This window comes from Dendronephthya gigantea, unplaced genomic scaffold, assembly GCF_004324835.1.
Source record: "Dendronephthya gigantea isolate DGI-Jeju-01 unplaced genomic scaffold, DenGig_1.0 000104F, whole genome shotgun sequence".
Taxonomy (NCBI): Eukaryota; Metazoa; Cnidaria; class Anthozoa; order Malacalcyonacea; family Nephtheidae; genus Dendronephthya; species Dendronephthya gigantea.
The window spans coordinates 403,125-417,351 of record NW_021163114.1 but is presented as its reverse complement, the minus strand read 5'-3'; the positions used below and the strand labels follow the sequence as shown (position 1 = coordinate 417,351).

The 14,227-nt window shown below is 36.0% G+C and overlaps 1 protein-coding gene across 1 annotated transcript; it reads right to left on the bottom strand.

The window, feature by feature from the left end:
• Positions 1-846: 846 nt before the first annotated feature.
• Positions 847-13,995, bottom strand: LOC114534665. Its single transcript, XM_028556139.1, has 21 exons — positions 13,933-13,995; positions 12,717-13,118; positions 7,658-7,963; positions 7,023-7,322; positions 6,631-6,919; positions 6,563-6,572; positions 6,273-6,399; positions 5,874-6,158; positions 5,302-5,591; positions 4,982-5,108; positions 4,615-4,902; positions 4,233-4,532; positions 4,021-4,093; positions 3,688-3,943; positions 3,544-3,598; positions 3,079-3,372; positions 2,882-2,954; positions 2,375-2,630; positions 1,952-2,012; positions 1,642-1,839; positions 847-1,314 (listed from the first exon to the last, which is right to left on the bottom strand). Exons 1-21 carry the CDS (start codon positions 13,991-13,993, stop codon positions 998-1,000), a joined length of 4,368 nt encoding a protein of 1,455 aa, XP_028411940.1. The 5' UTR covers positions 13,994-13,995; the 3' UTR covers positions 847-997.
• Between the last annotated feature and the right edge of the window lie 232 nt (positions 13,996-14,227).

Genomic DNA, 14,227 nt, shown 5'->3' with positions numbered 1-14,227 from the left:
GTTCACGTTTAGCGTTTTCAATTTTTCAATTTACAAAAAAGATGGCGGCGTGTCGATCTTCAAAACAATTTTTTGCAACTTCAAATTCAGTCATTGACAGTCAAGAAAGAATTTTAAAATGTATATTATGTCATATCACATTATCAATTGTTCTCCACACGTCATCCGATTTTTGTCAACAAAACCATGCATAATTATCTGCAAGCGGTAAAATATAGCGACATGCATGTCGATGTAAACAAGTCCTTCGTAAACAAAAACTTTCTTCGAAAACTTTAGCGTGGATACGTTCGTCATAAGGAAGACATTCGATCCTCATTCGATTTCATTATCTTTACCGATTTCAGAAGAATATTTTCCCTCGATATGCCGCTGTACCTTATATTAAGGCGAGCGAGTCGTCTTACAGGTTTACATGCAGGGTGTATCAGATGTATTAAAATATGATGATATTAATTAAAATTCATATGGTTATTTAGCACAATAGTACAATAAAACTTCTAGTAGCTAACAAAAGCTAATATTTTGAATGTTAAAGGCCCCTTTACACGGTGCAATTTTTCTTCCAACTTGCAATGCAATTTTATTCCACTTTTAAAAGATGTAAATTAGCAAAGAGTCTTCGAAATGTAAGTGTAAGAAACGTCATGGGGTGCAATAAAGACAAAAGTTTGGTAGCTGCCAAATTTACATCTCTCAAAAGAAGAATTGCATTGCAAAGAAAAATTGCACCGTGTAACATGGCTTTAGGTGTTGCCTTTACATGAACGATCAAAGTTTATGCATTTCTGATTGGGTTACTAAAAATGTAAACAAACTTGCTGATTGGCTAAAACGAAATGTATACACAGTCAAATCAAACCCGACAAATATAGTGTACATTACTAAAATTATGTTGGCAGAATTTGTTTATATGTATGTACTGCTAAGGAACAATGCCAATGCATGTATGACTATGTCTATATTATAATATTTGTAGAATTTTTTTCACGAATAACTATTCACCACTGAGATCTGCATTGAAAACAGGATTTTGATATTCCACTGTCTGACCACCCTCCTTAATATGACGTTGATTATCATTCGTGACGCGGGGTTGCAATGCCTGATAAACGTTTGCTGGTTCTTTTTTGTCTTGTAACGACATGTAGTTCGATGATTCTTGTCCTTTTTCTATTCCACGTGAACGTGCACCCTCATTTCGCTCAATTTCTTCAATAACATCATCTGGAGTCTCGTAAACAGTTTCATCGTTTGGAGTTCTTTGATCATACTTTGCTCTTTTGTTTTTTCTCCGATCTTTTGAAATAGAATCTATGAAGTTACATGGGAATCTAGCAATAATTTGTACAATCAGCTTTTTTTTAAAGTTTTACACGTTTATACTCTATCTATAACCCATTACTTTTCCATTCCTTATAATCATGCACGAGTATAGGGAAGTGTAAAAATGTAGCTACGAATGTTACAGCAACTACTGATTTTTTTCAAACTTTTCTTTACCAAACTTTCCATAACTTATAATTATTTCCCTGCATGGTAACAAAAAAATATTTTTTTTCTTAATCTCTAAACTTAATCACTATGCTGAAGTAACCAAGTAAATGGCAACTTGGTTTACTTCGAAAACTTTAAACTTACCAAAATCTTTCATTCCGTTCGTCTGTTTTGAGGTTCCATATCCATTATTCACATCTTTATTTTGAAGAAGACGACGTTGGTACACAATAACACCAAGTGAAACCAGAAAACATAAAGCCAGAATAATCAGCGGTATAAGAAAACCCATGCACGTTTTGTCTTCGGCGGATTGTTTAGAAATGTTACATTTCAAACAAACTAGAAAAATGATTTAAGAATCTTTATCTATAGTGGCTCGCACGGTAATCTGCGGTGCAGAGAACAATGAAACAAAAGTATAACTGAAACTTAATAAATAGAAGATCTTCACCTGCAGGTGCTTTGGCTATAGTTTTAAAACTGCTGCTCCATTCCGTCGAGTAGTACGAATCCTTAACAGAAGTAATAAAATCATTGACCGGAATATTAATTCTGGAAAGCAATAGACCCTTTGCATGTTAGACTACTTTTTGATCTGTGCAAAATATTTTACGACATTTCGCAACTAAACTTTGCATTTTTACTAATTTTGGTACGCTCTTTTCAGCTGTAGTGATTTGATTGGATTATTTTGCACCGACCAAAAAGTAGTCTAACATGCAAAGGGTCTATCATTTAGCACAAATTCTAGATCTGCCTGTAATTACTTGGGCAAATATGTACATACATGTACACATTCTTAGTGATTCAATAAATATTTTAAAGCACCATATTTCAAATCATTAACATAATATTTATTTTCTTACTCATTTACCTGACTCTCAAAATATCTCAAAAACACGATATAACTGGAATTGGTTGTCAAAGGTTGGTTAAAGTATTTTTCTGTTTCAAAATTATATTCTTTGCCATCGCCGATCACAAACATCAAAGGAAGATCATCAGTACTTAAATATGCAGTGACATAAGGTTCTTGGGTGTTCGTCTGATATGCCTTGAGTTTACTTGTTTCAATATTTTCGCTTTGTAGTGAGCTGCTTGCGGCTTTTTGAACGATCACCATCACTTGCCTAAATTTATGGAAAATATTTGGTCATAATTAAGGTATAAGATTATTATTCATTACAAGGATCCTAGAGTTGTACAAATGATAAGCTTCAAATTAAACGCGTTGCTGTATGTGTCAACAGGATATATAGGCTTCTGGTTCTGTCAGACTTTATTTATTTATTATTGTAATGTTTGCTTGCAATTGACGTTGACCCGACGCCTGTACATGTAATTCTGAATAAACATTTTGAAAGTTTCAAAAATTACCTACCTAATATAGTTTGCTGCTTTGGGGATGTTTAACGTCAGAGTGTAATAGGAAGTTGTGAGAGGATTCAACGGCTCTAGAAACAATAAACTGGTATAGCATGAATAATAGATTCAAAGTATATATGCATTTAAGTTATATTATACTAAAACATGCTTGGTGATAATGCATATGAACTTATATACCGTGGTCTTTCTTACCTCCATTGGTTATCTTACTCACTACCGAGCTTTTCTCTCCGTAACCAGCTTTTGTGCTCGCTGCGACAGTCACAAAGTACTTCGTAGAAGGCTGAAGGTTTTTCAGAGTAAGTGCAAGCACATTCGTATTTTCCAGCACAAAGCATTCTAAAGGAGTCTCGTTGGTATAAAAGCAAACTTGATATCCAATCAATTCTGCAGTTCTTGAACTTTCTTCAGGAGCCTCCCACGATACTTCCAATGTGTATTTACCACGAGATTTCAAAGAAACATCAAGTGGAGGTCCACTGGGTCCTTTTTTGAACGGGAAACAGATTAGTGAATCAAATAGTGAACCAAATCCAATAGTTTTAAGGCTGTGGATTAAGCTAAGTATCTGATACATCTGATTTGATATAATTATACACGTAAACTTACAGCGGCAATGAAATATTTCAACAAATTTGTATATTCATAATTTTTCACCTGGGGTAACCTTCGTCTTTATACTTTTGCTCCACCCTGTGGAGTAGTAGGAATTCTAGACGAAAGACATGTAGCTAACTTTAGGATCCAATGAAAACAAATTTATTATTTATACAATCCATGCTATAACATTCGTTTAGTTACCTGGCTTTCCAAGAATCTCAGAAACACGTTGTAACTTGTGTTTGGTTGAAGAGGTTGATTGACGTATGTTACGTTTTCATAGTTGTATTTTTTGCCATCACCGATCACGAACGACAAAGGGAGAACGTCTGCTCTTAAATAAGCGGTGATGTAAGGATCTTGAGTGTCTGATTGGTACGGTCTCAATTTACTTGTTTTTATGTCTTCACTTGGTGTTTGACTTCTTGTGGCTCTTTGAACAATAATCAGAACTTCTCTAAATGGAAAAAAAACATGACAGATGTTAACACACACTTGCTTTGACAAAATGCCACACCTAAAATGTACACGAACCTTATATAAGGCGCTGCCTTAGGTATCGTTAAACGAACATCAATGTGGGACATCACAACAGGGTTCACAGGCTCTATCATAAAATAACACATGTTAATTTCACTTTGGAGTAAAAAATTAACAATTTTTACACGTGATCAAATAGTGCATATTCGGCAGTTTTTCTGCCATGCTTTACGTTTCTTTAAAAAGTCCTTTTTTATTTTCTTTACCTCCATTTGTTATTTCACTTATTTCTGAGCTTTTGTTTCCAAAACCAATTTTTGTACCAGCCGAGACTGTCACAAAGTATTTTGTTGAAGGAATAAGATTAGAAATAACGTATGATAAGGCGGATAAAACTTTTATGTTTGAACATTTCGGACTTTCATCATTTTCCTTTGTAGAAAAACAAATCTGATATCCCACCAATTCACCGTTCCAAAATATCTTATCAGGAGCTCTCCAAGAAATTTCGAGCGAGTTTTTACTACGAGATTTAATCATAACACTGCGTGGAGCTCCACTTGGAACTATGATAGTAAGGAATAAAAACAATTATTTTAATTTGAATTAATCAGAAAAAAATCAGAAGCCTTCCCATATTATGCATACCAGCTTCTTTGGTCTTGAACTTGTGGTAAACTATTGTCTGAGTATTCTTTAGTTGACCATCCTGTGTCTTTATGCCAACAACATAATTAGTGTTTGGTGTGAGCTCTCGAAGAATGTATTGATTTGCATAATATGCGCGCGATATTCTTTTGATCTCGGTACTGTTTAAGTAAATGATGAAATGTGTGATAAAAGTGGATGCCTCAGGTGCTGGTATTGTCCATGACAGATGAACAGAGAAATTTGATGGTTTAGCAACAACGTTTTGAACAGGAGCCAGAGATTGGACTGGGAGAAAGATGGAGTTAATTCAGTTTGATGAAACTTTGACAAGTAAAATGACAAGTAACTTGTAAAAAAGCCGCACCTTCTCCGCAGAGCTCTATTCTTAGACAAAAGTCTGTGCTTCCAGTTGATTGTAACTTGATATATCTCACATTATAAATATCAATGTCCGTAGTCGATGCTTGAAAGCTGTACAGGTTTCCTGTTATCTAAAAGAGGATTTAGGAAAAAACACACTTTCTTATTTCATAGGATAAATGTAGAGAATATCGCTTAAAAGCAAGAGATTTTTATCTACGTCCGAGTCAGTACTTTTGCAAAGAAATTATAATTGCAGTCTCCAAATTAAGCTTGATAACCAGCAGACTATTGATCACGTTTCAGAGATACTCACGTACTAACCTGTAAACCACTACCACCGTCTACCAAACTTTCATTATGACTGTATTTCAATGAATATGATCCACTCCACTTCGTCTGATCTTTATCACCCATAACCATAACTCGTGTTATGTGATATTCGTTTTGAAGGTCAATCTTAAGATATTTGTCTCCAGACTCGGTTGGACACCAACCATCGCTAGAAAACCTCACTTCTTTGTACTTGGTATTGTCAGTAGAACCACTTCCAGAAAATATCGCGTCTGGAAACTTGGTGTGGTTCTGTAATAATGCATTCTCGCATATCTTCACTAAAACAAGGAACAGTGTTTGGATATGAACAGTTCATTGGATATGAACTTAATATGGAACGCTGGATGTTTTCTGTTGAGAAATCAGCGTTCTGTTCAATATGAATTTTCTAATGTTACGCAATGTACACATTTGTGGTGATTGTACATCCCAAAATTGTGGGGAGAGAATATATAAGCGTATAGTTGAGAAGTTATGCCGTTCTATGCTTTCTGTTCATAAAACCACACCGAGATATCTCAATAATTTCAAAACAATACTTTATTTCCCTATATGCTTACCAGCTTCTTTGGTCGTGAAGGTTTTGTATTCCACCAAGGAATTCTGAGAATTACCATCCTGTGTCTGTATACCAACAGTATAGTTCTTGTATGGTTCAAGTCCTCGAAGAGTGTACTGACTACCATACATTGCACGAGATATTTTACACACTTCGGTCCCGTTCAAATAAATAACATAATGTGTTATGTACGAAGATTCATTAGGACCTGGTATGTTCCAAGACAGATGGGCAGAATAATCAGATGGTGTGATCATAAACTTCGTTACTTTAGCTGGAGTTTGGGCTAAAGAAACAGAGCACTGCAATTATATACATTAAACTTAAAGAAAAATCCAAGATTAAGATTCTGATCTATTGTTTTTTCGGTAGGATTTTAAAAACAGTAGTGAAACCTTACCTTCACCGCAGAGATCTATTCTCAGACAAAAGAGTGTTGTTGCATTTAGTTTTATCCTTATATATCTCGCATTGTATATATCAACGTCTGTAGTCGATGCTTGATGACTGTTTTGATTTCCTATCACCTGAAAGTGGAATATTTGTAGCATACAATAGAGTTCAAAAGATCTTACACGAACCCAGTAACCGAAAACTTTAACTCACATCAGAAAGTATGAACACTATACAGGATTTCGACAGCTTAGTTTACATTTCATGCTTCAATTGTCATGGTCAAGTTTTCCCAACATCGAGACAGCTAATTGTTAAGGACGAATACGAATTTTAGTGTCACGTTAAAAGCCTATTATCACTACCTTATTGCACGATTTTTATCCACCAAACTTTTATCATGACTGTATTTCAAAGAATATGATTCACCCCAACCTATTTGGGCCTTATCACCCATAGCCACAACTTGAGTTATGTGATATTCGTTTTGAAGGTCAATTTTAAGATATTTTTTTCCAGACTCTGTTGGGCACCAACCATCGCTAGAAAACCTCGCTTCTTGGTACTTGGTATCGTCAGAAGAACCACTTCCAGAAAATATCGCGTCTGGAAACTTGGTGTGGTTCTGTAATAATGCAGTCTCACATATCTTGCCTAAAACGAGAACGGTTTTTTGACTTGACACGTGATTATCGTGTTATTTGTGTTTAAGCCGGATGAATACTAAAATCATTTTAATAACATCCTATATACTCACATTTCACATATGGCGCCTTAACTGTTGTTGTTGTTACAGAGGGATTAAGGTGGACACAACATCTCTCGTTTTGAGGTACGTCATAACATAAGTCACCACTTGCAATTTCACGACCTAGCTCGATTCCCTCAGTCCTAACAATGCTCCCCACGGTCCCTTTAAATCCCATGTGCTGACACAACGATTTTTCAACACTGATGTCCCAGGTTTCTTCTATCACTTTTCTCCAAGCAGAACCATCATTTATTTCAATGAAACCTTCGTTTGGTGACTTTGATAATCTCATGTTGGGAGCTAAAACTGTTGAACAATGTATATCATTTCAAATTAGCGTTATTATCCGAACATTTTGCTTTTGTATCAAAGATCCCAACTTCCTCCATCTGAAATTGCGAGGAATTTCGTGCGCGAGTAATATTTTTAGCGGAAGGCGGTTCACCATCGGGCGAAATTTTTCGATTAAACGATCAGGATCAACTGGATCCGAATCAGTCGACTTCAAACAAATGAAAGAAACCTGAGCGACGTCAAAAACAGTCCTAAAGTTGACTTCTACTAGAACGATTTTTATACATGGAATCACAAAATTTTATTTTTTCTATCATTAGGCAATTTATAGTAATATAAAATCATACCTGTTGTTATGGGATTCGTATAACTATCCACACAAGTGTACTCGATATAAAGTTCTTTTGTAGTATCAGGACAATATTGTGACGAGAGTAAATTATTGTCAATGGTCAGTTCACAAGATCTGTTACCACCACAAAGAGATTTCACTTCACAACTTGCTTGTCGACTACATTTCTTATCAATATTTGCATTGGCATTGAATGTTGCAGCATCAATGAAATTTCCATAATGAGCTTTGTGGATCACCATACGTTGTATTGGAGAACAATGAACATCTTTCATTTTGTCGCCGTACTGAGTCACAGAACCTAACAATGAAGACGTTTATAAAAAATGCACATTCATGTCATATTGGAAACAAACAGAAGAGACACTCGACCCATAGAACGTGCTCTGATTTTTCGCAATAAATTAATGTCGCACAAGCCAGTAATGCGATGCATAATGCGATATGCCTGGCGATAAAAAATAAAAGGCTCCGTCTGACATGATCAGCGCAGCAGGATATTCCCCGTACAGAGATGACATAAAGTTTAACACTAGGTATTACCCCTATCTATAGATTTTCTCTATCCATAGTGTTTCGTAATTATCATTACATGAACATCAAGAGAATGGGAAAAATGAAGAGCACGAAAAGTACAAGTTAAAAGGAATGCTCCATTAGTTAGGCCAGGGCCTTCTCAACTTTATAACTGGGACCCCAGGTTATAAACCCCTAGCTCTTCTTCCGTTCTCATTGATGGATTTTCGCCCCCTCCCGAGTGAATGAAATATTTTCTCTTTACTTCCGCTTTCCCTCTAAATCATGACAAAAGGTCCCTTTTGTCACCCCCTCCCCCGACGAAAAATCACTAAAAAGGCACTAGTTTAGTCCTCTCTCTTTAAACTCTCCCCCCCCCCCCCGCAAACTGTGCTAGTTTACACCGAGCGATTTTAAAAGGCCGGCAAAATATTTTTAAATCAACTAAACAGCAAGATAACGGTGAGCAGTCGGTTTAAAGGATCCCCCTTCTGATTACAACTTATAGACTACAGAATGTATGTAGCACTTATAACAGGAAAAAACGACCCAATGTATAAGTTCAATTGCAAAGTAATTTTGCTTACCGAAAGTAATTTTTTGTGCTGCTACTTCGGTGCATGAAGTATCTTTCACGTCAACATACTGCACACTAGGCTGAACACAATCACCCACATTGTAAAGATATAGAGATCCACCATCTGTTTGTTTTATGCGATGTTTTGTGCTGTTTGCAAAATCTCTCCCAGCCTGATTTTTTCCGTCATATATAAGCAAACGATTGTTGTATCTTCCATATTCAGACACGACGTTCCCTTCTGTCTCGATATTATGCAACACTTCGTTATCCAGGTAACGGAACAGCGCAAAATCATCCAAGCAGTTGGTGACCATTTCAGCCCAATAACGGGAGGCATAGCTATCATGGCTAAAGGTGGGAATTTCAGCTGCGAGACACTTTCCTGACTGAGTGTGTCTAAGAAAAAACCCTTGACAACGGAAGAATAAAGATGCGTTTTTTAACATTCTCTCTAATACAGATCATACGAACTTAAGATGTTCATTCTTGAGGGTGGATAAGAAAGCCAAAAACACCTTTTAAATCATGATCGAAAAATTTTATTCTAACTCACTTTTAGTGTCGACAGGGAAAACTAGAACATGATTTTTAGAAGTGCGGTTAGTTGCAAATATGTTGAATTACTACCGTATTTCCGGTGTTCTTTATACACTTGTGCAAAACATTTTCATTGATGCAATACAACCTTCAAAATAGCAGTGTTGAAGTAGAAAGGACAGTACACTAAGCTTGTATTATTAGCGTGAAAAAACAAATCAAGATGACGTAATAGGGCAAAACGGAGACATGCAGTCAGTTTCTAAATCAACAATCTAAATTTACCACAAACGTACTAAAGCTGACTTTAAACTAAAGCGTAAAAGTAGGAGTAAAAGCAACAGGTAGAGTGGCTCACTCAATAATTATAAGCCCAACCAGGTTCAGACTTGGCATCTTTATTCTTACCTGCTCTTTTAGTTTTATAACTTTTGTAGACCGCTATGGACTTTTTTGAATATCTATCCTGGGACATTATACCAACATTATAATAAGTGTTAGGTTTCAGACCTCGAAGAATGAAATTATTTCCATATTGTATACGAGATATTCTTTCTCTCTTTGTGCCGTTCAAGTAAATGATGAAATGTGTAATATAAGAAGACTTTTTAGCCACTGGAATTGTCCACGATACATTAACAGAATAGAACGATGGTTCGGCGACAATCCTTTGTACAGGAGCCGGCGTTTGGACTGGAACGAGAATACCAAAACGTTTATTCGCTTTATACTACAGCAGGTGAACATGCTTGAGCTGAGAGAATTTAAACTGAAAAAATATCTTATCATAGCAAATTCTTTAGGTTTATTTTTTGTGCCGTATTGTAACCTTCTCTACCTCATCTCTCCCTTCTCTTGCTAACATCAACAGGTAAATTTAAAGGTTTCCGGCGATTAAAGATTCTAGCAACTCACCTTCACCACATACTTCTATTCTAAGACAAAATTTTGTTCCTCCGTTCGGCTCCAACTTTATGTATCTGGCATTATAAATGTCGATGTCTGTGGCCGATGCTTGATAACCGTTTTGATTACCATTTATCTAAAGAAGAAGTTTTGAAAAAAATGAATCACTTTGGTTAAGATTACGTTGCTTGATTATTTTCTCGTCTTGTTGCAGTTCCTTTGATACCGTAAAAATAACAGTAGTTAGTATATTCTATAAGTTCTAGGTTTTACCGCAATATATTTCTCTCATCTGTTCCTATAGTCAGTCCAAAAAGTGCAGGGCATTGCTGCTACAACGATTCGTTTGTTTGAGTATTTTAAAGCGGTTGGTATTAATCTTGACAATGGCATTAATTTATATATTTCCCATTCTTACAGTGGTATATTAATCACGTATCAGAGATACTTACGTACTAACCTGTAAACCACTACTACCGTCTACCAAACTTTCATTATGGCTGTATTTTAATGAATATGATCCACTCCACTTTGTTTGATCTTTATCACCCATAACCATAACTCGTGTTATGTGATATTCGTTTTGAAGGTCAATCTTAAGATATTTGTCTCCAGACTCTGTTGGACACCAACCATGGCTAGAAAATCTCGCTTCTTTGTACTTGGTATTGTCAGTAGAACCACTTCCAGAAAATATCGCGTCTGGAAACTTAGTTTTGTTCTGTAATAATGAGTTCTCACAAATTTTACCTGAAACAGAGTATAGTTTTTAAAAGGTCAGCAAGCTGAACGAAACCAAACGGTTATGTTGTCTGTTTTTAGGATGAAATTCATTAAAAAGATTTGATCAAAATCCTACTCACATGTTACATATGGTGCATCCTCTTTTGATATTGCTACAGAGGGATAAAGATTGACACAGCATCTCTCGTTTTGATGTATGTCGTAACATAAGTCACCACTTACGAATGCTTCACCTTCTATAATTTTCTGAGTCTTACTAACGCTCCCCAGTGTCCCATTGAACCCGAAGTGATGACACAGCGATTTTTCACGAGTGATATCCCAGATTTCTTCTTTCACTTTTCTCCAAGTGGAAGCATTCTTTATTTCAATGAAACCTTCGTTTGGTGACTTTGATAATCTTATGTTGGGAGCTGAAACAAACAAAATACCTAATAAAGTGTATATAATTTCGAATATATTTACTATCTTTTTGGAAAGTCTTGTAGCTTGCAGACAATGAAACCTTCGCTCGGTGACTTTAATAATCTTATGTCGGGAGCTAAAACTGTAGAACAATGTATATCATTTCAAACAAGCGTTATTATCCGAAAATTTCGCTTTTGTACCAGAGATCCCAACTTCCTCCATCTGAAATTTCGTGCAAGGAACATTTTTAGAGGAAGGCAGTTCACCATGAGGCTAAATTTTTCGAATAAATGACCCGGATCAAATGGATCCGAATCAGTCGACTTGTAACAAATGAAAAGAAACCTGAGCGACGTCAAAAACAGTCCTAAGGTTGATTTCTACTAGAACGATTTTTATGCATGGAATCACAAAATTTGATTTTTTTCTATCATTGGATATCTTTTTATAGTAATATAAAATCAAAAAGATTGAACCATAACGCATCATAGCCCACCTGTTGTAATGGGACGTATATAATTATCCACACAAGTGTACTCGATATAAAGTTCTTTTGTAGTATCAGGACAATGTTGTGATGACAGTAAATTATTGTCAATGGTCAGCTCACAAGATCTGTTTCCACCACAAAGAGATTTCACTTCACAACTTGCTTGTCCACTACATTTCTTATCAATATTTGCATTGGCATTGAATGTTGCAGCATCAATGAAATTTCCATAATGAGCTTTGTGGATCACCATACGTTGTATTGGAGAACAATGAACATCTTTCATTTTGTCGCCGTACTGAGTCGCTGAACCTAACAATGGGCACGTTTATAAAAAATGCACATTCATGTCATATTGGAAACAAACAGAAGAGACACTCGGCCCATAGAACGTGCTCTGATTTTTTGCAATAAAGTAATTTCGCACAAGCCAGTAATGCGACGCGTAAAGGCGGATTTACATTGAGTGCAAAATGTCGCGTGATCGATTTTTTGCGATCGCTTTCTTTTAAAATGTTTTCATTCAAGCTGATCTAATGGGATTAATTCCGCTTGACTGTTTGCATTTCAAAAGAAAGTGATCGTAAAAAGTCGATCGCACGATATTTTGCACCGAATGGAAATCCGCCTTAATGCGATATGCCTGGAGATAAAAAAAACTGGCCCCCAGTTATATATAACCCTCAGCCCCTCTTTTAATTAGATTTTTTTAATAAGATTTTTAAATCAACTAAACAGCAAGATAACGGTGAGCAGTCGCTTTAAAGGATTCCCCTTCTGATTACAACTTATAGACTACAGAATGTATGTAGCACTTATAACAGGAAAAAACGACCCAATGTATAAGTTCAATTGCAAAGTAATTTTGCTTACCGAAAGTAATTTTTTGTGCTGCTTCTTCGGTGCATGAAGTATCTTTCACGTCAACATACTGCACACTAGGCTCAACACATTTACCCACATTGTAAAGATATAGAGATCCACCATTTGTTTGTTTTACACGATGTTTTGTGCTGTTTGCAAAATCTCTCCCAGCCTGATTTTTTCCGTCATATATAAGCAAACGTTTTTTGAAATGAGGATTATCAGACACGACGTTCCCTCCTGTCTCGATATTATGCAACACTTCGTTATCCAGATAACGGAACAGCGCAAGATCACTTAAGCAGTTGGTGACCATTTTAATCCAATAACGGGTGCCATAACTATTATCTCGAAAGGTTGGAGTTTCAGCTGCGAGACACTTTCCTGACTGAGTGTGTCTAAGAAAAAACCCTGAACATGCAATAGAAGAATAAAGATGAGTTTTTTAACATTCTCTCTAATACAGATCATACGAACTTAAGATGTTCATTCTTGAGGGTGGATAAGAAAGCCAAAAACACCTTTTAAGTCATGATCGAAAAATTTTATTTTAACTCACTTTTAGTGTCGACAGGGAAAATTAGAACATAATTTTTAGAAGTGCGGTTAGTTGCAAATATGTTGAATTACTACCGTATTTCCGGTGTTCTTTATACACTTGTGCAAAATATTGTTATTGCTGCAATACAACCTTCAAAATAGCAGTGTGAAGTAGAAAGGACAGTATACTAAGCCTTTATTATTAGCGTGCAGAAACAAATCAAGATGACGTAATAGGGCAAAATGGAGACATGCAGTCAGTTGCTAAATCAACAATCTGAATTTACTACAAACGTACTAAAGCTGACTTTAAACTAAAGCGTAGAAGTAGAAGTAAAAGCAGCAGGTAGAGTGGCTCACTAAATAATCAGTTAGCCCAACCAGGTTCAGACTTGGCATCTTTATTCTTACCTGCTCTTTTAGTTTTATAACTTTTGTAGACCGCTATGGACTTTTTTGAATATCCATCCTGTGATATCTGCTTATCTGCTTATGGATTGTCTTAACAGCGCATGCGCAATATACGAAAGTAAACATCCAAGATGGCGTACAGATTGCAAAAACAAAATTATGGATGAAAGTGAAGACGAAGAGGTGTTGTTAGTTTTGTTGCTATTGCGTCAGACTAGACTAAACACTGTTATCCAAGTGCTATTAATTATATTACCTGTTTGAGAAAGCTTACCAGCTATTTCTGCAATAACGCATTCCCGTTTCTCTCTGTTTCTAAAATCTGTAGAATTCATATTGTATAAACACCTGTATTCTGGCCACAGATCAACCAGTTTGTCTTCCAATATAGCCTCAGCCACCAATTCATTTTGCTTTGTTTGCACCGCTATCTTTGATGTTTACTTTTGTATATTAGGTATTCGCTGTTAAGACAATCCATAAGCAGATAGCTTTCAGTTTGCCGCACACGGAAAGATTTTGGCACGCGAGGCAGAAATTATCAAACAGCTAGATATTTGCCGTAAGTG

Excerpts from the sequence above, each read along its gene's own strand:
- LOC114534665 (XM_028556139.1), bottom strand. The coding sequence starts at position 13,993 with ATGAATTCTACAGATTTTAGAAACAGAGAGAAACGGGAATGCGTTATT. Across the intron at positions 13,119-13,932 it reads CGTTATTGCAGAAATAGCTG|GGTTTTTTCTTAGACACACT; the intron begins GTAAGCTTTCTC and ends TTGCATGTTCAG. Across the intron at positions 7,323-7,657 it reads TACGAATCCCATAACAACAG|TTTTAGCTCCCAACATGAGA; the intron begins GTATGATTTTAT and ends ATTGTTCAACAG.